This window comes from Medicago truncatula, chromosome 5 (assembly GCF_003473485.1).
Source record: "Medicago truncatula cultivar Jemalong A17 chromosome 5, MtrunA17r5.0-ANR, whole genome shotgun sequence".
Classification (NCBI taxonomy): Eukaryota; Viridiplantae; Streptophyta; class Magnoliopsida; order Fabales; family Fabaceae; genus Medicago; species Medicago truncatula.
The window spans coordinates 7,232,250-7,257,727 of NC_053046.1; the positions used below are offsets into that span (position 1 = coordinate 7,232,250).

A 25,478-nucleotide genomic window follows, 5' to 3' on the forward strand; every position below is an offset into this window, starting at 1 on the left:
CATGTGTTTTGAAACGGAGGGTGTAGCAACTATTATGGCCAAAATGATCATAATCTGTCTATCTTTCTGTACAATGGTTGACTTGACCACCTCTTTTCTTAGGTTCTTTCTTTTACCGGATAGATTTGGAATTTCTTTTTACATATTATGTACTTTATGATTCTGCTGTATTGATTCAAGCATCTCCTATCTTTTATATTTTAGTGTTTTAATAAATAAATAAAAAACACAAAATTTTTATTTAAGTATTTCTTAACAATGTCTTACCAAAAAAAAAAAAAAAGGACGGCAATTCTTAAACCCAATTATTTTTCTTTAAAAATAAAATAAAATTCTTAAACCCTATTTGTTGAGTTTCTTCTATTTGCGTCTCCTTCATCAAACGTGAGGCTCCACTTAAAAAAATTGTTTCTTCTTCTCAAACAGTCAGACTCACGCTTCTTCTTCTTCTTCTCAACCCTAACACCACACGACACTGCCGCGCCCCGCCACTACCAGTCACCACCATTCCAAAGGGGAAAAAGGAAAATATAAAATTTAAGGTTAGTTTCAAAATTGCTCTTTTTTCTTTGCTAATTTCACTGCAGGATTGTGAATTGTTGATTAATAATAAGAAACAATTCTAATTCCACTAAGAATAATTAATAAGACATTAAACCTTGTTGATGTCGTGGCTCAAATTGAGTTTGCACCATTGTTTATGAATTTTACCATATAGTTTAATGATTGCATTACAAGTGTAAATAGAAATAAATGCTATTACTTAGAGTGTCTTAATTTGAATCCCAAATGAGACGAAATTAACATTGCAAAGCTGGAGTAATAGTATGTAGATTCGAAATGCTCAATTTGCTGAGCAAAATTGTACTTGTTCACAGACAGAATCAATGTTCTTATTGTTCTGCCATATTCTATTTAGCACAAAGTGTTGTCAAATAGTAGCTATTGTGGAATTTGAACAACACCGTTTAGAAAATCAGTAAAAAAAACTGCTTAGAAGATAAATTTTGTGGGTTCTACGATAGGGCTAAGTAAAGGATTTTGAGAGCAAGCATACTGCTTTGATAACATACAAATTGAACATAAGTATTTTCACTTGTCTGTTTGAACTTTACAAAACTGTGCCAATGAATCTCAATTAGAAGATGATAAAATTGAATAGAAGAAAAGTAAAAATCCCTATGAACTATTGACCCATCATCAGTGTCAATGCTTTGATAACATACAAATCCACATGTAGCACCCCTTAAAAAAAATTGTGTTTTTATTTTACTAGGGGCCTATTTTTATTATGAGTCTGGCCTCCAATTTGATTGGGACGGCCTTGGTTACAATACCAACTTTTAAACTTCTATTATTTTCTCTATTTGATTTGTATTACCCGCAAAATTGCTGATCTAAAGTAAAGATTGCACGTTCGTTGATTTGTGTAGCTGCCGGATCTGAACTTGTGGTGTGGCGCTGGTGAAACTTTCTCTTCCTTCCTTCAACTTGCAACAATGGCGGCAAAATCAAAATCCGACAAACCCTTGACAAATACAGAAGACATCAACCTTCTCAAATCCGAAGTAGCTTCTTTCGCTTCTTCACTCGGCTTATCCACTTCCCAAACCAATTCTTCAGGTTTCAACGATGTCGATTTTCGCAAAACCAAACCAAAGAAACAACAACCACAGCAACAAAAAACACCTGAAAAAGTCACACCCCAAAATAACCAAAAGCCAAATAACAAAACTTTTGGCAAAAGCAATCAACCCCATGAAAATTCGAAATTGAAAAAACCAGAACCTAAACCGAAACCCCCTGTTTTGTCATTGAACAACGATGCTAATAAGGAAAAAGGGTACTACAACAAGTTCAAGAATCTTCCAAAGCTTCCATTGATGAAAGCAAGTGAATTGGGTGTTTGGTTTGAGGATGCAGGTGAGCTTGAAGGTAAGGTGATTGGGGAAGGGAAGAAAGTGGACGTGAAAAATTTGGGTGAGTGGAAAGGTTTTGTTGAGAAGAAGAGGGTATTGGGTGAGAGATTGATGGCACAATTTGCTCAGGATTATGAATCGACTAGGGGACGTAGTAGTGATATTAAGATGTTGATTTCTACTCAGAGGTCTGGTACTGCTGCTGATAAAGTTTCTGCCTTTTCTGTCTTGGTTGGTGATAATCCTGTTGCAAATTTGAGGTCTCTTGATGCTCTTTTAGGTAAATTCAACTCTCACATTTTTTCTATTTATTTCTTTGTTTTGGTTGGCTGCTGCTGCTGCTGCTGCTGCTGTTGTATTATCATTTGTCCTTTCCTTATGTGCCCAAGACAGTTTATTTATTTGATTGACTTTGAGCCTTTGATGGATTTTATTGTTTACTCTAGGAATGGTGACATCCAAGGTCGGAAAGCGCCATGCCTTGTCAGGCTTTGAAGCACTTCAAGAATTATTTATTGCAAGGTCCGCCTTTCCCCATTGTCTCTCCCTCTCACATGCCCTCCCAATTATGAAAAAATCATGAATCATGTAGACTTTTCAAAAAGATTCTCCAAGAAGAATGAGAAAAAATCTTTATGAAGGTTTTGGAAGCAATAAAATTCATCAAATGTAAAATATTTAGTTATCTAAACTCTCCTTTGCACACCCCATGCTACTCTACCAAGAGCTAACTATATATGTTTAGACTTAGAGAGAGATTAATTTTGATGCATTGTCAGTGTAAACCTTTTTACACTGTCAACCAATCGGAAACCACTATTTGTATGAATTTTAAGGTTGATATGATTAAAGTCAATTTTTTCTATTAATCTAGCTGTCATTATGATTTGTAGTGTATAATTTTTTCAGTGTCAATACATGTCAATTTATTTGAATATATATATGATATTGTGTTGTATATTTGCATTACAAAGAGGGTAGGAAAAAGAATCCAATTTTATGAGTTGCTTACTTGTAAGCTATCTGATTATTTGGACTTCAGAGGAAACATGTATAATTTGGATAGCATTGAATCACATGCATCACCATTGCACCGATTTCATATTTTCTCCCATCTTGCTTATGATTTACTTCATTTTTTTCCCTATCTTGCTTACAGCTTATTACCAGATCGTAAATTGAAGACCCTGATACAGCGGCCATTAAATCACATTCCTGAAACTAAAGATGGCCATTCCCTTCTACTTTTCTGGTATTGGGAGGAATGTTTGAAGCAGAGGTTTGTTTGACAAAACTTTGTTCATGATCATAATCATAAATCATATACTCTGATTTGACTCGGTCAAAGGTTTCTTAAGCACATTCTAAATGATACTGACTTGTTAATTGCAGTAGCTGACAGTCCAAAACTTTCCTCTGTGATACTTTACCTCACATTTTCAATATTAGTGTTGAGTAATCAAATATTGTCAGTTTTCAAAAGCAATGTTCATTTATCTGTCAAGCTTTTTAGTGTTTAATTTGCTATCTTCTGTTGCCTCAGATATGAACGGTTTGTCGTTGCACTTGAAGAAGCCTCCCGAGACATGCTACCTGCTCTGAAAAACAAGTCATTAAAGGTTAGTAACTAAAAATATTTTGGCTTAAATGAAAGTTTTTGTAGAAATTCAACCTGTGACCAACAGGAAACAATTTGTCTTGTTATCCTCCTTGCATTTTGCTGTTTTAATTTTTATTTGTATAACTTATGTAATGCGTGAAGACATGTTTTAAGATTAGTGCTATAACTTATGTAATGTGACTAAACTAATAAATATTGGGTGGCTGTCTTTCTTTGCTTGCAGACCATATATGTTCTACTAAGTAGGAAGTCGGAGCAAGAGCGCAGACTGCTTTCTGCACTTGTTAATAAAGTGAGTTAACTAACACTAAGCTATGGCTTATTTGAAACATATTTGATATTTCATTTGATGGTGTTATAGGCTACAAAGCACTTGCACAGACACTGGACACAACACTGATAATAATTTAAGAAAATGAAAGTGATTTAGTGCAATGTGTCAGTGTTGGATACTGACTTTGTGTCAGGCTCCAGACACTTCTTCAATTTGTAGTGTCGGTGCTACATAGGTTTTAGAAGGTGTGCTACATACTTTAGAAGGTGTTAAGTATGCTTCCCAGAACTCCAACAAACTGTAACTAAGCACTTCTGTTTTTTGTTTTCTTTAGCTTGGGGATCCAGATAATAAAGCAGCATCTAATGCCGACTATCACTTGTCCAACCTTTTGTCTCAGCACCCAAATATGAAGGTATGTATACTTATCAGCATCTATTGTTTCAACCTTTTCAATTTAGTAGTGGAAGTATCAATAATTTATCTTTTAGCCAATTTTTGGAGTTTATCAACGTTGCTAGGAAATAGCTATATACTTGAAGAAATGTTACTCATGCTTCATTTGGTTTATTTTGTTTTTGATTTTCTTCACTTTTAGAAGATTTGGACTATTTTCTTTTCTGGGGCTTACGTTATTTGAAGATGATACACATGCTTGTACATTCAGTCTCATATTTACCTCCTAATTTGTTTTCGTTACTGATGTCATCCTTCTTAATATATACTTGTTATTTATTTTTCTGATGCAGGCTGTGGTTGTTAATGAGGTGGATTCTTTTCTCTTTCGGCCTCATTTAGGACCACGTGGACAATACCATGCTGTAAGTCTTACTTTTCTATTCTTACAGTTCTCAAGTCATTGAACGCAAATTTAGTTGCTCCATGCTTCTTTTCTTCAGATGTAACAGATTTGTCACACTCGTAAGTACCTTGAATATTAGATCTTGCAACATATTGTACCTTTTCTTTATTGTCATTCCCATCTTCGTATAATGCTTTTGTTAAATGAGAACATTCTGTATGGCAAGTATTTGAGTATATAATTATACTGTAATTGCATTTTAATTATAATAACACTGAATGCTTAAAAACGACCTCTGTTGAGGCTGTTTAGATTCAGTTATTATGTTTGAATTTGTTTCCTAGCTGTTAAGCTTTCAATTATCTGTTCCAACTATATAAATATGTTGTCTTGTAACTTGATTCACTCATTCAATGAAATAAATTTCAGACCACAATGTAAGAATTCTTCACTCAGAAGAATTCTAATAGTAAGAGTTTATCTTTTTAAATCACTTTTCTGTTGTCACAAAAGTGGCCTTTTAATTGTTGATGACTTTTGACATGCCTTGACTGAATTATTTCATTCCCTTTTCTGTGTTTTAAGGTTAACTTCCTGAGCCAACTTCGTCTCACCAATAAAGGAGATGGACCAAAAGTAGCGAAACGTCTAATTGATGTATATTTTGCACTGTTTAAGGTATTGGTTTTCCCTAATATCCTCCTACCCCTTAGCTTATCTCTAACCATGATAAATCCACATAGGTTAGAAAAATAGGAAAATCATTAACAATTAGAAATCTTCAGGTTTTGATCACTGGCCCAAGCAACAATCAAACGGTCGATAAAAGCGGTAAGGAGAATGCAAAAGAAAAAAAAACCGAAGAGTTCTCAGAATTGCATGCGGAAATGGACTCCAGGCTTCTATCAGCTCTCTTAACGGTAAGTATACAACAGTAATATTATGAATTTTCATAAATAAATTAATTAATGATTGTGAAATTTTTAAGATGTCAAATTCAGTCATTCTCCGGGATTTTCCACAACCTTTGTCTTGAATTGCACAATCTTTTGCTATTTTCACAGGGAGTGAATAGAGCATTTCCTTTTGTCTCGAGTGATGAAGCCGATGACATCGTTGATGTTCAAACACCAGTACTTTTCCAATTGGTAGTCACTACTCAGTACACTGATATAATTGAAACCTACTTTTTCAATTGGTTCTTACAGAGATTTTGACAAAAACTGTAACCTTGCAGGTTCATTCAAAAAATTTTAATGTAGGGGTTCAAGCTCTGATGCTTCTTGATAAAATTTCATCCAAGAATCAGATAGCCAGTGATCGATTTTACCGTGCTTTGTACTCCAAACTCCTGCTTCCAGCTGCCATGAATACGTCCAAGGCAAGAAAACTCTTAAAACATTTTCACCTTCGGGACAGAAATGCTACCTTTTTTACTTTTATTCACCCTGTAGGTTTCTTCTAACTAGTTTGTTCTCAGGCAGAAATGTTTATTGCACTTATTCTAAGAGCAATGAAAAGGGATGTTAATTTAAAGCGAGTAGCTGCATTTTCTAAACGTCTACTGCAGGTAATTATTAAACTTTGCTCTCTCTATCTTTCGTCTTTTTATAAGATGCAATAAGATTAGATAACACTTTCTCTATCTTTCGTCTTTTTATAAGATACAATAAGATTAGATAACACAATGATTTTTATTCATTCAGATTGCACTTCAGCAGCCACCACAATATGCCTGTGCATGCCTTTTCCTTCTTTCCGAACTATTTAAAGCCAGACCACCTTTATGGTAAGTAATGATGGGTGATGTTTGCTCCATCTCATTGCCAATATTACTACATATTTTTTTTATAATTGTCAGTGTGAAAGATTTGTACATTGTTATTCATTTGACCAGAAAGGATAATCATATATCCATCATCTTCATTTGTCTTATAGGAACACGGCATTGCAGAATGAGTCTATTGACGATGAGCTTGAACACTTTGAAGATGTTGTAGAAGAAACTGATGAGAAACCTGTAGCTGTATCAAATAAACCAAGTGATGATATTCTACCTGTTCAGAATGGTGACACTGCCAATTCTGACACAGATTCTTCCGAAGGTGAAGATGATCAGCTAGCATCTTCTGAAGACGACGACGACGATTTAGATGATGCTTTGGAGGATGGAAATTTTTCACTTGCAAAGAGTAAAATGAAACATAAAAAATCAAAGTCTGAATCAGACGATGAAGATAAAAAAACACAGGAATCTACCAAGAAGCCTGTGTTGCCAGGAGGCTATGATCCACGACACAGAGAGCCCTCTTATTGGTAATTTGTTTGATTTATTTTCATATTAGTTCTCACTTGAGATATCAAAGAACAAACTTTTTCTGCAATCGTTTGTTCAAAGCATTGGGGGATACATAAACTGCACAAGGACATGCCACATTGCTTCTAACCAAAAATACACTGCAAGAGCGGAATGGGTAAAATGCTATTGGGTCCATAATATACTGTGTTTGCCTCTAATTGGAAGAGAAAAGTGGTTAACAATTCTGGTAGATGAGAGGTTGCAATAACGGGTGCCATTGGTGGCCGTTATAATAAGAAAGATTATTTAGCAACTCTTACTGTTATACTAAATAGGGTTTTTGGAAAAGCTTGAGTTTATCTATGCTGTAAACACTTGCGGAAGATTATTTAGACAGTTTATGATAATATTTTATTCTGCTTTATACCTAACTCAACGCAAAATCAGCTTGTAAGGTGAAAATTGCTCAAGTTTAATAAACTCTATTTAGGTCTTTGTATTTAACCTATGTGGGACTTGAGTATTTTTCAACACACATCTCACGTCCAAGACTATTGCACATTTTTCATGGATAATATGAGTGTCTCATATTGGCTCCAATATCATCCTCTTGGCTCAACCCTACAAAACTAGCATGTAAGGTTACCTGAGTATTATAATATAGGCACTATCTAGATGTGGGACTTTCGACTCACAACACTTATGCATATCTATAAATATTTAGCTTATTCTCAAACTCTCAAAATAGTTTATAGAAACAAATTATATAGATAACTCATGCAAAATTTACTTTTATTCTCTATTCAATTAAATAATATTTAGCACCTTTCTTGTATTCATTTTCTTATAGCACTTTCTAACTAAATTATTTATCCATCCCAACAGCAATGCAGACCGTGTAAGTTGGTGGGAGTTATTGGTGCTTGCTTCACATGCACACCCTTCAGTTGCCACCATGGCAAGAACTCTTCTTTCTGGTGCCAACATTGTCTACAATGGAAACCCTTTAAACGACCTCTCTTTAACAGCTTTCCTAGATAAATTCATGGAGAAAAAACCAAAACAAACCACTTGGCATGGTGGTTCTCAGATTGAACCAATCAAGCAGGTAAACAAAGAGTTGTTATGTTGCGATACAAATTTGACATTAAATTAAATGGTTAATGCAATACAAGTATTTGGTTGATTACATTCAGTGGATAGTTGATGAATAGAACAAAGTATTGCAACTTATTAACCATCATTGAACACAATTAACCACCATTTTCAAGTGTATATATTTGAACACTAGTTATGGTTAATCAAATATCATATATATTTGCTCCTCTGAAAATTTTGGTTAATGACGTTCAAAATTCGAATATCATATATATTTCCTTGTTATATTCATTAGCCGTCGCTGAACGTAATTAACAACATATTTGAACCACATTAACCATTCAAATTTGTGTTAAAATGTTACATTTTTTACCAACCAACCATTCTCATCGTTGCTTTTCCAGCAACTTGATTTTTAGGGTTAATGCACCTTCCTCCAGCCTTCTGATTCAACTTGTTAACATTTTTTTTTCCTTTCCATTTTGCAGATGGATCTTAACAACCTCTTGGTTGGGCCAGAGATTCTTTCACTAGCTGAAGTAGATGTACCGCCAGAGGATCTTGTTTTCCATAAATTTTATACAATCAAAAAGAGTTCTTCAAAACCAAAGAAAAAGAAGAAGAAATCTACTGATGAAGAGGATGCTGCAGATTATTTTGATGCTGATGGCGATGATGACATTGATGGTGGTGATGAAAGTGATAATGAAGAGATTGAGGATCTCTTGGATTCTGCTGATCCCACTTTGGGACCAGACGGTGACTATGATTATGATGATTTGGATAATGTAGCCAATGAGGATGAGGATGACTTGATTGGTGATGTTAGTGATGGAGAGATAGATATTGGAGATGTTAGTGATGCAGAGATAGATATACCCTCAGATATGGAAGAGGATGATGCTGATAATACTCCATTTGCTGCCGTTGATGATGACAATGATCTTGACATAGGTGATATTGATGATGTTGAGGATAATGTTAACAAAAGAAAAAGAAAACGTAAAATTGGTGGCAAAAGTGGTGCATCTCCATTTGCAAGTTATGAAGAGTTTGAACATATACTGGATGGTGATGATGCTGAGAAAAAACCTTCTCAGAAGAAAAACAAATCCAAGAAAAGAAAAAAGAAGTCTGGTCAATGAAGTATCTCCAAGTAACTTGTATTATTTATGGTCTTCACAAGTTTTGTTTGTGGTTGTTGATGACCATGCATTCTTAAAATGCTTCTTTCTACAAATATTCGAACTCAAATGACACTTATAGAGAAATTTACATTTACCTCCCTCTAAAGGTATTTGTGGGTCTTGAATCCGGAACTTCTAGGTCTAAGACGAAACCCTTGAAGTTAAAAGAGAATCACTTTCATGTCTCTTGTATTTTTCATTTCAAATAACAATTATTGATTTAAAATAATCACAGAATATTTTTAATATGTTATACATGCTAGGAAATTTAAGTGAGGGCACAAAACGAATGAGGCTTTTTCTTTATTTTACAGATGTATGACTCATCCACTACAAGATTGTGACCAAGTTGTTACTACAAATCTAAAACTCAAACCATTTTTTTTTGGTTAATTATATTTTTGGTCCCTGTAGTTTTGTTTTTAGTCCCTATAAAAATAAATCATATTTTTTAGTTCCTACAAAATTTTCTGTTAGTGTTTTTAGTCCCTGTTAAATTAAAATTTGTTTAATTATGCTTAAACTTCTAAATTTTTGAAATTTTTTTTACATACATGTTCATAACATCGTAAGACACTCTTTTGTAAAAAAAATTTAGTTTTTTAACATGGAATGAATTAAATATGAATTTTTCTAAAAACCAAATTTTCAAGATTATATTAATGAAAATTTGGACCTTTTTAAGTTACTTTTTTGCGGAGGAACTTTGTATAATATTCTAAGTAAGTATGTGAAAAATATGTTATAAATTTAAAAGTTTAAGCACAATTAAGCAAATTTTAATTTTACAAAGACTAAAAGTATGTGTTGGTCTCTGTTAAATTGAAATTTGTTTAATTATACTTAAACTTTTATATTTTAAATGATTTTTAACAGACATGTTAAGAACATTATAATAATCTCTTTTATAAAAAATTAGAATTTTTTAACATGTAATGAATTAAATATAATTTTTTTAAAACGCAAAAAATTCAAGATAAAACTAACGAAAATTTGGACCTAAAAATAAAATTTTGAGCTAATTTATTGTGGCGGAACCTTTTATAATGTTTTAAACAAGTATGTAAAAAATTATTAAAAAATTTAAAATTTTAAGTATAATTAAACAAATTTTAATTTAACAGGGACTAAAAACACTAGCGGAAAATTTTATAGGGACTAAAAAAGTGTGATTTATTTTTATAGGGACTAAAAACAAAACTGCAGATATTTATAAGGACCAAAAACTTAATTAACCCTTTTTTTTTGTCAAGTAGACTAGTGGCTAGAATTCACCTTATAAGGTGAATAAATGGGGTATCTGGGGTTCGAACCCCGACCTCTACATATAATAATGCATTGTCCTACCGACTGACACAACTCAAACCATTTTATTTATAAAATAAACCAGTTAGCAACCTACAATTTAACCACCTCAGATACTTAATTAATATAAAAATACTCATCAAATAACCACTCACACATCCATCTCTTGTGACACATTAAATAATCCATATTGAGCTAATTTTACATGTCTTAAAAGTGAGACAAGGCATGAATCTCACAATCATTGCCCCTTTTAGGAACAGATACAACAACATGGGAGGGTTAGTGATATTGATATGCATGATTTTTTCATGGATATTCTTACATAGATGGAGTCAAAGGAACAAAAAAGGACCCAAAACTTGGCCATTTCTTGGAGCTGCAATTGAACAATTGATGAACTATGATAGAATGCATGATTGGCTTGTCCAATATTTTTCCATGTCCAAAACTGTTGTTGTCCCCATGCCGTTCACAACTTATACATACATTGCTGATCCTGTTAATGTTGAACATGTTCTTAAGACCAACTTCAGTAATTACCCAAAAGTAATCGTTTTTTTTTTTTTTTCTTCACTTCAATAGCCCTTATTGATTTCAATAGCATGTTTGAATTCATGTTTAACGTTAATTTTCCTTTTACTTGCATTATATTAATTCTTTTGATGAAAATACATTTGATTATGAATGCAGGGTGAAGTGTTCCATTCATATATGGAAGTTCTACTAGGACATGGGATATTTAATGTTGATGGAGAGCTTTGGAAGAGACAAAGGAAAACTGCGAGCTTAGAATTTGCATCAAGAAATTTGAGGGATTTTAGCACCAAAGTTTTCAAAGAATATGCTTTAAAACTCTCAACCATTTTAAGTCAATCATCTTTTCTCAACCAACAAATAGACATGCAGGTATTACAAATACAAACATTCTCGATGCTTATAATTTGGTTTAAACGCACTTTTGATTTCCCTATATTAACTGAATTTTTAGGAGTTATTGATGAGAATGACATTAGACTCCATATGCAAAGTTGGTTTTGGAGTGGAAATTGGAACATTGAATCCTAACTCACCAAACAATTCTTTTGCTCAAGCTTTTGATACTGCTAATATAATTGTAACACTTCGCTTCATTGATCCCTTATGGAAAATTAAGAAAATTCTAAATCTTGGCTCAGAAGCACAACTTGGTAAGAGCATCAAAATCATTGATGATTTTACTTACTCTGTAATAAGAAGAAGGAAGGCAGAGATAGAGGATGCTAAAAAGAATGGCCAACAAAATCAGGTACTATATATCAACATTATAGTTCTACATTGTAGTTATGGTTACGATGTGAACCTTAATATTACGCCAAAATGCTAGCAATTTAGAACTATGCAACTAAACCAATTATGTAAGGACCTCTAAAAGTTATGTATTGTGATTGTAATTACGGTCGCATACCACAATTTAGAACTATGCAACTAAACCAATTATTGGTGTTCAAAATCTAAGCTTACATACATATTAACTGGTGTTTTGAGAACCAGACGAGCTGGATCAACTAGTTGAGTTCGTAACTGGTCAATAAGTAGATTGACCAACCGCGATCAATTCTCAGTATCTTAAAACATGGTTCAACAACAATTAGTTCAACTAGTTCTTTTTAAAACATTTATATTAACATATAACTCTTATCTTATAAAAAAACAGATGAAAAATGATATATTATCAAGATTCATTGAATTGGGAGAAAACCATGCAACTGACAAAAGTTTAAGAGACGTTGTTTTGAACTTTGTGGTTGCTGGTAGAGACACAACTGCAACAACTCTATCATGGGCTATATATATGGTGATGACACATTCCCATGTTGCTCAAAAACTTTACTTGGAGCTCAAAACTTTTGAGGAGAATCAAGCAAAGGAAGAGAATGTTACCTTGCCTCAGTATGATGATAAAGATGACCCTAAATTATTCAATCAAAGAGTTGTACAATTTTCAAAGTTATTGAATAAAGATTCACTAGAGAAGTTGCATTATTTGCATGCAGTCATAACTGAGACACTAAGATTGTATCCTGCGGTTCCTCAGGTATGCATTTTTTGGATCTAAATATGGTAGTTTTGTAATGAAAATTGAAAACATGAAACATAATCTCTGTTAGAACAGTAACCAGTAACAAAAGATTAAATAAGAGAACGAAAGAAAAAGACAATGAACACACGATATTTGTTACCGCAGTTCGGCCAATTTTGTCTACCTCTGCGGCTATAGAGCAGCTATAATTCCATTTTTATTACTGTGATAAGAATTAGGGTTTCGGTGTTACAAGTTGTGTATATAGTACTACTACGATCAGTTTACATATAGATGCTAAAAATGTTGTTTTAAATACATCAATAACTTAACTAATAATGTTTTTGTGCAAATATCAATTGTTGATTGAAGGATCCCAAGGGTGTGATAGAGGATGATGTGTTGCCAGATGGTACCAAAATAAAAGCAGGAGGGATGGTAACTTATGTTCCATATTCAATGGGAAGAATGGAGTATAACTGGGGGCCTGATGCAGCTTCATTTAAACCTGAGAGATGGTTTAAAGATGGTGTTCTTAAGAATGAATCTCCATTCAAATTCACAGCATTCCAAGTAAATAATTTAACCTATATTTTTTTTGTTAACCTTGGATTTTTGGTTATTTTATTTTTTATCGTGCTTCCAGGAATCAAACTCAGATTCTTTTTATTGGGAGAGAGAGTCATGTTCTCAATTCTCTACCATATTGATAGTTAACATATTGCAAATTTTGAACCAAGATGTGAAATTATCGAACACCTAATTTTTTTATTTTTATTTTTTCATTTTGATTTCACAGGCAGGGCCAAGGATATGTCTTGGTAAGGATTCTGCATATCTTCAAATGAGGATGGTGTTGGCTATTTTGTGCAGATTTTACAAGTTCAATTTGGTGCCTGATCATCAAGTGAAATATAGAATGATGACTATTTTATCAATGGCACATGGATTAAGGGTTACCGTTGAGAAACGTTCTTGAGATGTTTTGCTTGGTTATATTATAATTCAACTAGTGACTCATTGATTCAATTAGTAACAGATGTTGAATAATGACCTAAGAACTTCTTGTGAATTATATTTTTATACATAAAAAATGTAGTTCTAAATCATAATGGTTTGATTTATAATTTTGTTGTCTTTCTCTACATTTTAACTAATAAACTACCTCCATATATATATAATACTAATCTATTCTTGTATTGTTGATAAAATAAATATTTATGATACATGTTTATATGAGAGTAATGTTTTAATACTTGATTACCTCGTAACTAAAGATGTACATTTCATGCTTATAAAAAAAACTATGTGCATTTCATAAAGCCTTTTGACACAACAGAAGACATGATGAAAAAAGAAATTAAAAATTAATATGGGTAAACATAATTATTATAAATATAGATATTGGCAAGCTTAATTGTGCATCTACTTACATCAACTCTTAAAGTTAAATCTCTAGCTTTAAGTTCCACCAAAAAAAACTCTAACTTTAAGGGTTAGATAGGACAAAAAAATTGGAAAAAAAATGAAATAAACATATTTGAAATTAATAATAATCATACAAAAATCATCCAAATGAAAACCAAATAAAAAATGTTCAAACACCAAGATGATGCATGATAATTGTTGTCTGCATGAGAGTTGCTAAGAGTGGACCTTCAGCTATGAGATTGATCGAAGATTCATCCTTTGATGATGAGGAACATTCCCTTGCAGTGAGTGAGTCATTCCAAAAGGGTGGAAAAAGTTTCAAAAAAATTAAAAATTGGGGACCATACGGAGTAGAATACAATAATTTTAAAAGATTTAAAGGGTACAATACTATAGCGGTTCAGTTTGGATGGGTTTTTGGTAAAAAAATGTTTGAACCAATGAAATCTTTATCGATTCAGTTTGGTTTAGTTTTTAATGTTTTTCAAAAAAGAAACCAAACCAAACTGGTTGGTTTGGATCGGTTCGGTTGAAAATACAATTAAAAAATTCATATTTTAACAAATTTGTATTTCATGCATACAAACATACTCAAATATTTCATAGAACTTTGTTTTCTAGGTTCTCTGTTTTTTCAAACTACTTTCTATAACTAACATGAAAAAACTAACAAGAGATGGACGATCCCAACGACGGTGAGCAACGATGAGTTAGGTATGACTGGCGGCTAGTGTTCTTTTTTGGTATAAACGAAATAGAGTGTGAGTGATGAGAGAAAGTGAATGAAGTAAGAAGTGTTTTATGTTGGACTTTAGTTTTGAGCTTAATCATAAGTGCATGTGAGGAGAGATAATATTACTAAAATGGGAAGTGAGGTTAGCATCGGTTCGATTTATCGGATCTTGGGATCTTAAAATAAAAAACTAAGAACCGAACCAAACTAACTCGATTTAAGTTGGTTCGGTTCGGTTTTGAACCAAACCAAACCTAATAAGGTCGGATACTTTTTCAGTTTGGTTCGTTTTGAATTTTTGGTTTCATCAGTTGTCTCAACCACTTACACCCCCTAAAAATGGTGTTGTTTGTTTCATTTGGTGTAATTCAACATATTATTGTAGTATGCTAGACTAACAAATTTTGTTTATGGTTACTACCTAAATTTAGGTAACTATTACAACATGAGGTTAAGATTTGGAAGTTGCTAAATTTTCCAATTATTTCTTAAAACAACTTTAACAGACTTGAAGAAAATTTGTATATATAATCACTTCCATATACCTCTACCTCTACAATATAAACCAAAAAAACATTTCCACTTCTTATCTCTTTTTTTCATTCATTCGAAGTTTGTCAAGAATATTTAACTACATCATGGTATCGAAGGGTCCCACTTTCATCCTATGGCATTTTGTTCTGGCCGTTGTGATTACCATATTTTTCACTTCAAAATTTAGTTTTGCCAAACAAACCAAGTTAATGGGATTGAAAATGAACATGATTGATCGATGTTGGAGACCAAATCCTGAATGGAGAAAACATAGACAACAACTAGCGACTTGCTCGGTAGGCTATGCTGGAAAGATGACAAACAACATTGGTAAGGGTATCATCCAATATAAAGTTACTGACCCAAATGATGATCCTATAAATCCTCAACCTGGTACGTTGAGATATGGAGCTTCTGTAATTCAAGGTAAAGTGTGGATCACATTCAAAAAAGACATGAACATTAAACTCATCAAGTCCCTTCTCATCAGCAGTTTCACAACAATTGATGGTCGCGGAGTCAATGTGCACATTGCTGATAATGCATGCTTAATGATATTCAAGGTAATCACCAAATACAATTAATTACGCTTTAAATGAAAGTTATTAGAAAGAAAAAAATATATATTGGCAAAAAAAAATCTCTCTAAATTTAGTGATGTATTTGGAGAGGAACTTCACATTTTTCCTCTCAAAATTTATTTTGCTAATTGTAGCTATACGGAATTCTATTTCATGAATTAGTAACAAGTATTTATTTTATAGGCCACCAACATTATCATTCATAGCATTCGAATTCATCATTGCAAAGCTCAAACACCGGGGATGGTGATGGGGCCAAATGGGAAGGTGATTTCTTTGGGGCAAGTAGATGGAGATGCAATTAGACTGGTCACCGCTTCTAAAATTTGGATTGATCATAATACACTTTATGATTGTGAAGATGGTCTTCTTGATGTCACACGAGGTTCTACTAATGTGACTGTTTCCAATAACTGGTTTAGAGAACAAGATAAGGTTATGCTTCTTGGACATGATGATGGGTATGTGAGGGACATAAACATGAAGGTTACTGTCGTGTACAATCATTTTGGACCAAACTGCAACCAAAGAATGCCAAGGTAATGTATTGATGTTCATAAAGTTTTTTAATAATAAAATTTGAAGTTATACAATATAGAAAAGGAAATTTATTACACAATGTTGATTTTTTTATCGCCAAAATAACATTTCAGAATTCGTCATGGATATGCACATGTAGCCAACAATCTTTACTTAGGGTGGATGCAATATGCCATCGGTGGAAGCATGGGGCCTAGCCTCAAAAGTGAATCTAACCTCTTCATAGCTCCTAAAGTTGGGAGTAAAGAGGTAATCATATTTAGCAATGCCATTCATTTAAACTTGTTAATGACTAATGAAGATGAAGTTACCTAAAATTAATAATAAATCACACGATTGAGTTTAGATATTTGTATATATAGTTTATTTTCTTCACTTTTAATATGAAAAGAAAATGACACGGTTTTTCTAACCTTTTTTTTTCTAATTATATAATGTGTTTAGGTAACATGGAGAAAAATTGGTCATGGAAATGGAGACAAATGGGAATTTCATTCGGTAAGAGACGCTTTTGAAAATGGAGCCTCCTTTGCAATATCAAAAGGAAGTCGTGTGCCAAAGCCAAATTATAGCAAAGAACAGGGTTTTAAAGTTGTTGATGTTAAATCTGTAAGAACATTAACAAGATCTTCAGGTGCATTTCAATGTAGTAGAACCTCTATATGTTGAACAAAAAATCATATAGAATATTGATCTTGAAGCAAGGCGCATTTCAAGGTTTTGTCGAACAATACACGATTAGATCATCATATTACTCAAGAGAATAGCAACAATTGCAAGCAATAGACGACATCAAATAATTTTCAAGTGAACAAGCCGGCCCTAATTTTCTCTCTCTAGGTTTTCTCTTCCCGTTTCTTCATTGGGGGGTGGTTTTGGGTCAATTCTTAACCTGAAACCACCCCTCTTCATCTTTTTCTCTCTATTTCAATCTAAATAAGTGACTTTCACATAGATCTAGGTTTTTTTCTTTGTGATTTCATCATCTAATTGTGGTGATTTGTTGTTCGTCGTCTTGTGCGGCGTTATTTTCTTTCCTGTCTTCTTGCGGTGTTCATTTTATTCCTATTGATAGATCGATTATACAATCAAAGATTTGAACGTCAACGTTGCAGATCCGGAGGCCATGGATATTCCGGTTGACTTTAATTTTATCATATATTTTTGTAGGCATTATGCCGTTATATGCTATTAACTTGGATGCTGTGAGTTTGTTCGCAGATTCATCCTTTACGTTTTTAGCGGTGTTGAATGATGTAATCTCTCGATTTGAATGAATGAATATCATTTTATTTTTGTCAAAAAAATAATAATAATAATAATTTCTTTTCTCAAAATAATAATAATAATAATAATTTCAAGTGTAGATCCAATGTAGACTATTTATCGAACACCTAATTTTTTTATTTTTTTTTCATTTTGATTTCACAGGCAGGGCCAAGGATATGTCTTGGTAAGGATTCTGCATACCATCAAATGAGGATGGTGTTGGCTATTTTGTGCAGATTTTACAAGTTCAATTTGGTGCCTGATCATCAAGTGAAATATAGAATGATGACTATTTTATCAATGGCACATGGATTAAGGGTTACCGTTGAGAAACGTTCTTGAGATGTTTTGCTTGGTTATATTATAATTCAACTAGTGACTCATTGATTCAATTAGTAACAGATGTTGAATAATGACCTAAGAACTTCTTGTGAATTATATTTTTATACATAAAAAATGTAGTTCTAAATCATAATGGTTTGATTTATAATTTTGTTGTCTTTCTCTACATTTTAACTAATAAACTACCTCCATATATATATAATACTAATCTATTCTTGTATTGTTGATAAAATAAAGGGTTAATAGTGTTTTTCACCCTTGCAATATAGGCCATTTCCAGTTTTCGCCCTTGTAAAATTTTCGGTTTGAATTGCATCCTTGTAAAACTTTTTTTTTCCGGAAAACACCCCTCCCCCATCCAACTCAGCAAATTCTCTTACGTGGCGCTGATTTGACATTTTTTTTTAATTGGCCATGTGTAAAAAATATATCCACATCAGATTTTATATTTAAAAATAAATTTTAAAAAATAAAAAAAACATAAAAATATTCAGTTTTTTTCGAAAAATTTAAAAAATCGAAAATTAATTTTTAAAAAATTCAAAAAAAAATATTAAGATTTTTTCCGAAATATAAAAAAACAAAAAAATAGTTCTTTATAATTTTTTTTTTCCAAATAAAAATGACTGTTTTACTGAATTTTTTATATTTCGGAAAAAATCTTAATATTTTTTCTGAATTTTTTAAAAATTATTTTTTCGATTTTTTAAATTTTTGAAAAAAAAAACAGAATATTTTTATGATTTTTTGGATTTTTTTTTAAAAAAAAATAAAATCTGATGTGGATATATTTTTCACACATGGCCAATTAAAAAAAAATTCCAAATCAGCGCCACGTAAGCAAATTTGCTGAGTTGGATGGGGGAGGGGTGTTTTCCGGAAAAAAAAAGTTTTACAAGGATGCAATTCAAACCGAAAATTTTATAGGGGCGAAAACCGAAAATGACCTATATTACAGAGGTGAAAAACACCATTAACCCTAAAATAAATATTTATGATACATGTTTATATGAGAGTAATGTTTTAATACTTGATTACCTCGTAACTAAAGATGTACATTTCATGCTTATAAAAAAAACTATGTGCATTTCATAAAGCCTTTTGACACAACAGAAGACATGATGAAAAAAGAAATTAAAAATTAATATGGGTAAACATAATTATTATAAATATAGATATTGGCAAGCTTAATTGTGCATCTACTTACATCAACTCTTAAAGTTAAATCTCTAGCTTTAAGTTCCACCAAAAAAAACTCTAACTTTAAGGGTTAGATAGGACAAAAAAATTGGAAAAAAAATGAAATAAACATATTTGAAATTAATAATAATCATACAAAAATCATCCAAATGAAAACCAAATAAAAAATGTTCAAACACCAAGATGATGCATGATAATTGTTGTCTGCATGAGAGTTGCTAAGAGTGGACCTTCAGCTATGAGATTGATCGAAGATTCATCCTTTGATGATGAGGAACATTCCCTTGCAGTGAGTGAGTCATTCCAAAAGGGTGGAAAAAGTTTCAAAAAAATTAAAAATTGGGGACCATACGGAGTAGAATACAATAATTTTAAAAGATTTAAAGGGTACAATACTATAGCGGTTCAGTTTGGATGGGTTTTTGGTAAAAAAATGTTTGAACCAATGAAATCTTTATCGATTCAGTTTGGTTTAGTTTTTAATGTTTTTCAAAAAAGAAACCAAACCAAACTGGTTGGTTTGGATCGGTTCGGTTGAAAATACAATTAAAAAATTCATATTTTAACAAATTTGTATTTCATGCATACAAACATACTCAAATATTTCATAGAACTTTGTTTTCTAGGTTCTCTGTTTTTTCAAACTACTTTCTATAACTAACATGAAAAAACTAACAAGAGATGGACGATCCCAACGACGGTGAGCAACGATGAGTTAGGTATGACTGGCGGCTAGTGTTCTTTTTTGGTATAAACGAAATAGAGTGTGAGTGATGAGAGAAAGTGAATGAAGTAAGAAGTGTTTTATGTTGGACTTTAGTTTTGAGCTTAATCATAAGTGCATGTGAGGAGAGATAATATTACTAAAATGGGAAGTGAGGTTAGCATCGGTTCGATTTATCGGATCTTGGGATCTTAAAATAAAAAACTAAGAACCGAACCAAACTAACTCGATTTAAGTTGGTTCGGTTCGGTTTTGAACCAAACCAAACCTAATAAGGTCGGATACTTTTTCAGTTTGGTTCGTTTTGAATTTTTGGTTTCATCAGTTGTCTCAACCACTTACACCCCCTAAAAATGGTGTTGTTTGTTTCATTTGGTGTAATTCAACATATTATTGTAGTATGCTAGACTAACAAATTTTGTTTATGGTTACTACCTAAATTTAGGTAACTATTACAACATGAGGTTAAGATTTGGAAGTTGCTAAATTTTCCAATTATTTCTTAAAACAACTTTAACAGACTTGAAGAAAATTTGTATATATAATCACTTCCATATACCTCTACCTCTACAATATAAACCAAAAAAACATTTCCACTTCTTATCTCTTTTTTTTCATTCATTCGAAGTTTGTCAAGAATATTTAACTACATCATGGTATCGAAGGGTCCCACTTTCATCCTATGGCATTTTGTTCTGGCCGTTGTGATTACCATATTTTTCACTTCAAAATTTAGTTTTGCCAAACAAACCAAGTTAATGGGATTGAAAATGAACATGATTGATCGATGTTGGAGACCAAATCCTGAATGGAGAAAACATAGACAACAACTAGCGACTTGCTCGGTAGGCTATGCTGGAAAGATGACAAACAACATTGGTAAGGGTATCATCCAATATAAAGTTACTGACCCAAATGATGATCCTATAAATCCTCAACCTGGTACGTTGAGATATGGAGCTTCTGTAATTCAAGGTAAAGTGTGGATCACATTCAAAAAAGACATGAACATTAAACTCATCAAGTCCCTTCTCATCAGCAGTTTCACAACAATTGATGGTCGCGGAGTCAATGTGCACATTGCTGATAATGCATGCTTAATGATATTCAAGGTAATCACCAAATACAATTAATTACGCTTTAAATGAAAGTTATTAGAAAGAAAAAAATATATATTGGCAAAAAAAAATCTCTCTAAATTTAGTGATGTATTTGGAGAGGAACTTCACATTTTTCCTCTCAAAATTTATTTTGCTAATTGTAGCTATACGGAATTCTATTTCATGAATTAGTAACAAGTATTTATTTTATAGGCCACCAACATTATCATTCATAGCATTCGAATTCATCATTGCAAAGCTCAAACACCGGGGATGGTGATGGGGCCAAATGGGAAGGTGATTTCTTTGGGGCAAGTAGATGGAGATGCAATTAGACTGGTCACCGCTTCTAAAATTTGGATTGATCATAATACACTTTATGATTGTGAAGATGGTCTTCTTGATGTCACACGAGGTTCTACTAATGTGACTGTTTCCAATAACTGGTTTAGAGAACAAGATAAGGTTATGCTTCTTGGACATGATGATGGGTATGTGAGGGACATAAACATGAAGGTTACTGTCGTGTACAATCATTTTGGACCAAACTGCAACCAAAGAATGCCAAGGTAATGTATTGATGTTCATAAAGTTTTTTAATAATAAAATTTGAAGTTATACAATATAGAAAAGGAAATTTATTACACAATGTTGATTTTTTTATCGCCAAAATAACATTTCAGAATTCGTCATGGATATGCACATGTAGCCAACAATCTTTACTTAGGGTGGATGCAATATGCCATCGGTGGAAGCATGGGGCCTAGCCTCAAAAGTGAATCTAACCTCTTCATAGCTCCTAAAGTTGGGAGTAAAGAGGTAATCATATTTAGCAATGCCATTCATTTAAACTTGTTAATGACTAATGAAGATGAAGTTACCTAAAATTAATAATAAATCACACGATTGAGTTTAGATATTTGTATATATAGTTTATTTTCTTCACTTTTAATATGAAAAGAAAATGACACGGTTTTTCTAACCTTTTTTTTTCTAATTATATAATGTGTTTAGGTAACATGGAGAAAAATTGGTCATGGAAATGGAGACAAATGGGAATTTCATTCGGTAAGAGACGCTTTTGAAAATGGAGCCTCCTTTGCAATATCAAAAGGAAGTCGTGTGCCAAAGCCAAATTATAGCAAAGAACAGGGTTTTAAAGTTGTTGATGTTAAATCTGTAAGAACATTAACAAGATCTTCAGGTGCATTTCAATGTAGTAGAACCTCTATATGTTGAACAAAAAATCATATAGAATATTGATCTTGAAGCAAGGCGCATTTCAAGGTTTTGTCGAACAATACACGATTAGATCATCATATTACTCAAGAGAATAGCAACAATTGCAAGCAATAGACGACATCAAATAATTTTCAAGTGAACAAGCCGGCCCTAATTTTCTCTCTCTAGGTTTTCTCTTCCCGTTTCTTCATTGGGGGGTGGTTTTGGGTCAATTCTTAACCTGAAACCACCCCTCTTCATCTTTTTCTCTCTATTTCAATCTAAATAAGTGACTTTCACATAGATCTAGGTTTTTTTCTTTGTGATTTCATCATCTAATTGTGGTGATTTGTTGTTCGTCGTCTTGTGCGGCGTTATTTTCTTTCCTGTCTTCTTGCGGTGTTCATTTTATTCCTATTGATAGATCGATTATACAATCAAAGATTTGAACGTCAACGTTGCAGATCCGGAGGCCATGGATATTCCGGTTGACTTTAATTTTATCATATATTTTTGTAGGCATTATGCCGTTATATGCTATTAACTTGGATGCTGTGAGTTTGTTCGCAGATTCATCCTTTACGTTTTTAGCGGTGTTGAATGATGTAATCTCTCGATTTGAATGAATGAATATCATTTTATTTTTGTCAAAAAAATAATAATAATAATAATTTCTTTTCTCAAAATAATAATAATAATAATAATTTCAAGTGTAGATCCAATGTAGACTATTTATCGAACACCTAATTTTTTTATTTTTTTTTCATTTTGATTTCACAGGCAGGGCCAAGGATATGTCTTGGTAAGGATTCTGCATATCATCAAATGAGGATGGTGTTGGCTATTTTGTGCAGATTTTACAAGTTCAATTTGGTGCCTGATCATCAAGTGAAATATAGAATGATGACTATTTTATCAATGGCACATGGATTAAGGGTTACCGTTGAGAAACGTTCTTGAGATGTTTTGCTTGGTTATATTATAATTCAACTAGTGACTCATTGATTCAATTAGTAACAGATGTTGAATAATGACCTAAGAACTTCTTGTGAATTATATTTTTATACATAAAAAATGTAGTTCTAAATCATAATGGTTTGATTTATAATTTTGTTGTCTTTCTCTACATTTTAACTAATAAACTACCTCCATATATATATAATACTAATCTATTCTTGTATTGTTGATAAAATAAAGGGTTAATAGTGTTTTTCACCCTTGCAATATAGGCCATTTCCAGTTTTCGCCCTTGTAAAATTTTCGGTTTGAATTGCATCCTTGTAAAACTTTTTTTTTCCGGAAAACACCCCTCCCCCATCCAACTCAGCAAATTCTCTTACGTGGCGCTGATTTGACATTTTTTTTTAATTGGCCATGTGTAAAAAATATATCCACATCAGATTTTATATTTAAAAATAAATTTTAAAAAATAAAAAAAATCCAAAAAAACATAAAAATATTCAGTTTTTTTCGAAAAATTTAAAAAATCGAAAATTAATTTTTAAAAAATTCAAAAAAAAATATTAAGATTTTTTCCGAAATATAAAAAAACAAAAAAATAGTTCTTTATAATTTTTTTTTTCCAAATAAAAATGACTGTTTTACTGAATTTTTTAAAAATTATTTTTTCGATTTTTTAAATTTTTGAAAAAAAAAACAGAATATTTTTTTGATTTTTTGGATTTTTTTTTAAAAAAAAATAAAATCTGATGTGGATATATTTTTCACACATGGCCAATTAAAAAAAAAATTCCAAATCAGCGCCACGTAAGCAAATTTGCTGAGTTGGATGGGGGAGGGGTGTTTTCCGGAAAAAAAAATTTTTACAAGGATGCAATTCAAACCGAAAATTTTATAGGGGCGAAAACCGAAAATGACCTATATTACAGAGGTGAAAAACACCATTAACCCTAAAATAAATATTTATGATACATGTTTATATGAGAGTAATGTTTTAATACTTGATTACCTCGTAACTAAAGATGTACATTTCATGCTTATAAAAAAAACTATGTGCATTTCATAAAGCCTTTTGACACAACAGAAGACATGATGAAAAAAGAAATTAAAAATTAATATGGGTAAACATAATTATTATAAATATAGATATTGGCAAGCTTAATTGTGCATCTACTTACATCAACTCTTAAAGTTAAATCTCTAGCTTTAAGTTCCACCAAAAAAAACTCTAACTTTAAGGGTTAGATAGGACAAAAAAATTGGAAAAAAAATGAAATAAACATATTTGAAATTAATAATAATCATACAAAAATCATCCAAATGAAAACCAAATAAAAAATGTTCAAACACCAAGATGATGCATGATAATTGTTGTCTGCATGAGAGTTGCTAAGAGTGGACCTTCAGCTATGAGATTGATCGAAGATTCATCCTTTGATGATGAGGAACATTCCCTTGCAGTGAGTGAGTCATTCCAAAAGGGTGGAAAAAGTTTCAAAAAAATTAAAAATTGGGGACCATACGGAGTAGAATACAATAATTTTAAAAGATTTAAAGGGTACAATACTATAGCGGTTCAGTTTGGATGGGTTTTTGGTAAAAAAATGTTTGAACCAATGAAATCTTTATCGATTCAGTTTGGTTTAGTTTTTAATGTTTTTCAAAAAAGAAACCAAACCAAACTGGTTGGTTTGGATCGGTTCGGTTGAAAATACAATTAAAAAATTCATATTTTAACAAATTTGTATTTCATGCATACAAACATACTCAAATATTTCATAGAACTTTGTTTTCTAGGTTCTCTGTTTTTTCAAACTACTTTCTATAACTAACATGAAAAAACTAACAAGAGATGGACGATCCCAACGACGGTGAGCAACGATGAGTTAGGTATGACTGGCGGCTAGTGTTCTTTTTTGGTATAAACGAAATAGAGTGTGAGTGATGAGAGAAAGTGAATGAAGTAAGAAGTGTTTTATGTTGGACTTTAGTTTTGAGCTTAATCATAAGTGCATGTGAGGAGAGATAATATTACTAAAATGGGAAGTGAGGTTAGCATCGGTTCGATTTATCGGATCTTGGGATCTTAAAATAAAAAACTAAGAACCGAACCAAACTAACTCGATTTAAGTTGGTTCGGTTCGGTTTTGAACCAAACCAAACCTAATAAGGTCGGATACTTTTTCAGTTTGGTTCGTTTTGAATTTTTGGTTTCATCAGTTGTCTCAACCACTTACACCCCCTAAAAATGGTGTTGTTTGTTTCATTTGGTGTAA

General features: G+C 32.2%; 4 protein-coding genes across 4 annotated transcripts; all 4 read left to right on the forward strand.

Annotated features, from left to right (window-relative positions):
- Positions 1-339: 339 nt before the first annotated feature.
- Positions 340-9,446, forward strand: LOC11409943 (CCAAT/enhancer-binding protein zeta). The gene is made up of 17 exons (XM_003611851.4): positions 340-542; positions 1,434-2,199; positions 2,366-2,441; positions 3,079-3,198; positions 3,463-3,538; positions 3,764-3,832; positions 4,149-4,229; positions 4,564-4,635; positions 5,202-5,294; positions 5,402-5,536; positions 5,681-5,764; positions 5,854-5,997; positions 6,097-6,186; positions 6,323-6,405; positions 6,555-6,932; positions 7,801-8,023; positions 8,502-9,446. The coding sequence occupies exons 2-17, from the start codon at positions 1,500-1,502 to the stop codon at positions 9,156-9,158; spliced, it is 3,081 nt and encodes a 1,026-aa protein (XP_003611899.2). The 5' UTR covers positions 340-542; positions 1,434-1,499; the 3' UTR covers positions 9,159-9,446.
- A 1,115-nt stretch (positions 9,447-10,561) lies between these two features.
- On the forward strand, positions 10,562-13,729 carry LOC11408642 (cytochrome P450 704B1). The gene is made up of 6 exons (XM_003611852.3): positions 10,562-11,054; positions 11,199-11,414; positions 11,497-11,793; positions 12,202-12,582; positions 12,940-13,140; positions 13,367-13,729. The coding sequence occupies exons 1-6, from the start codon at positions 10,734-10,736 to the stop codon at positions 13,544-13,546; spliced, it is 1,596 nt and encodes a 531-aa protein (XP_003611900.1). The 5' UTR covers positions 10,562-10,733; the 3' UTR covers positions 13,547-13,729.
- Positions 13,730-15,555: 1,826 nt separating this feature from the next.
- On the forward strand, positions 15,556-17,055 carry LOC120580527 (probable pectate lyase 16). Its single transcript, XM_039834250.1, has 4 exons — positions 15,556-15,828; positions 16,030-16,385; positions 16,500-16,635; positions 16,831-17,055. Exons 1-4 carry the CDS (start codon positions 15,580-15,582, stop codon positions 17,053-17,055), a joined length of 966 nt encoding a protein of 321 aa, XP_039690184.1. The 5' UTR covers positions 15,556-15,579.
- A 3,639-nt stretch (positions 17,056-20,694) lies between these two features.
- LOC11408643 (probable pectate lyase 16) lies at positions 20,695-22,260 on the forward strand. Its single transcript, XM_003611854.2, has 4 exons — positions 20,695-21,033; positions 21,235-21,590; positions 21,705-21,840; positions 22,036-22,260. Exons 1-4 carry the CDS (start codon positions 20,698-20,700, stop codon positions 22,258-22,260), a joined length of 1,053 nt encoding a protein of 350 aa, XP_003611902.2. The 5' UTR covers positions 20,695-20,697.
- Positions 22,261-25,478: the final 3,218 nt, after the last annotated feature.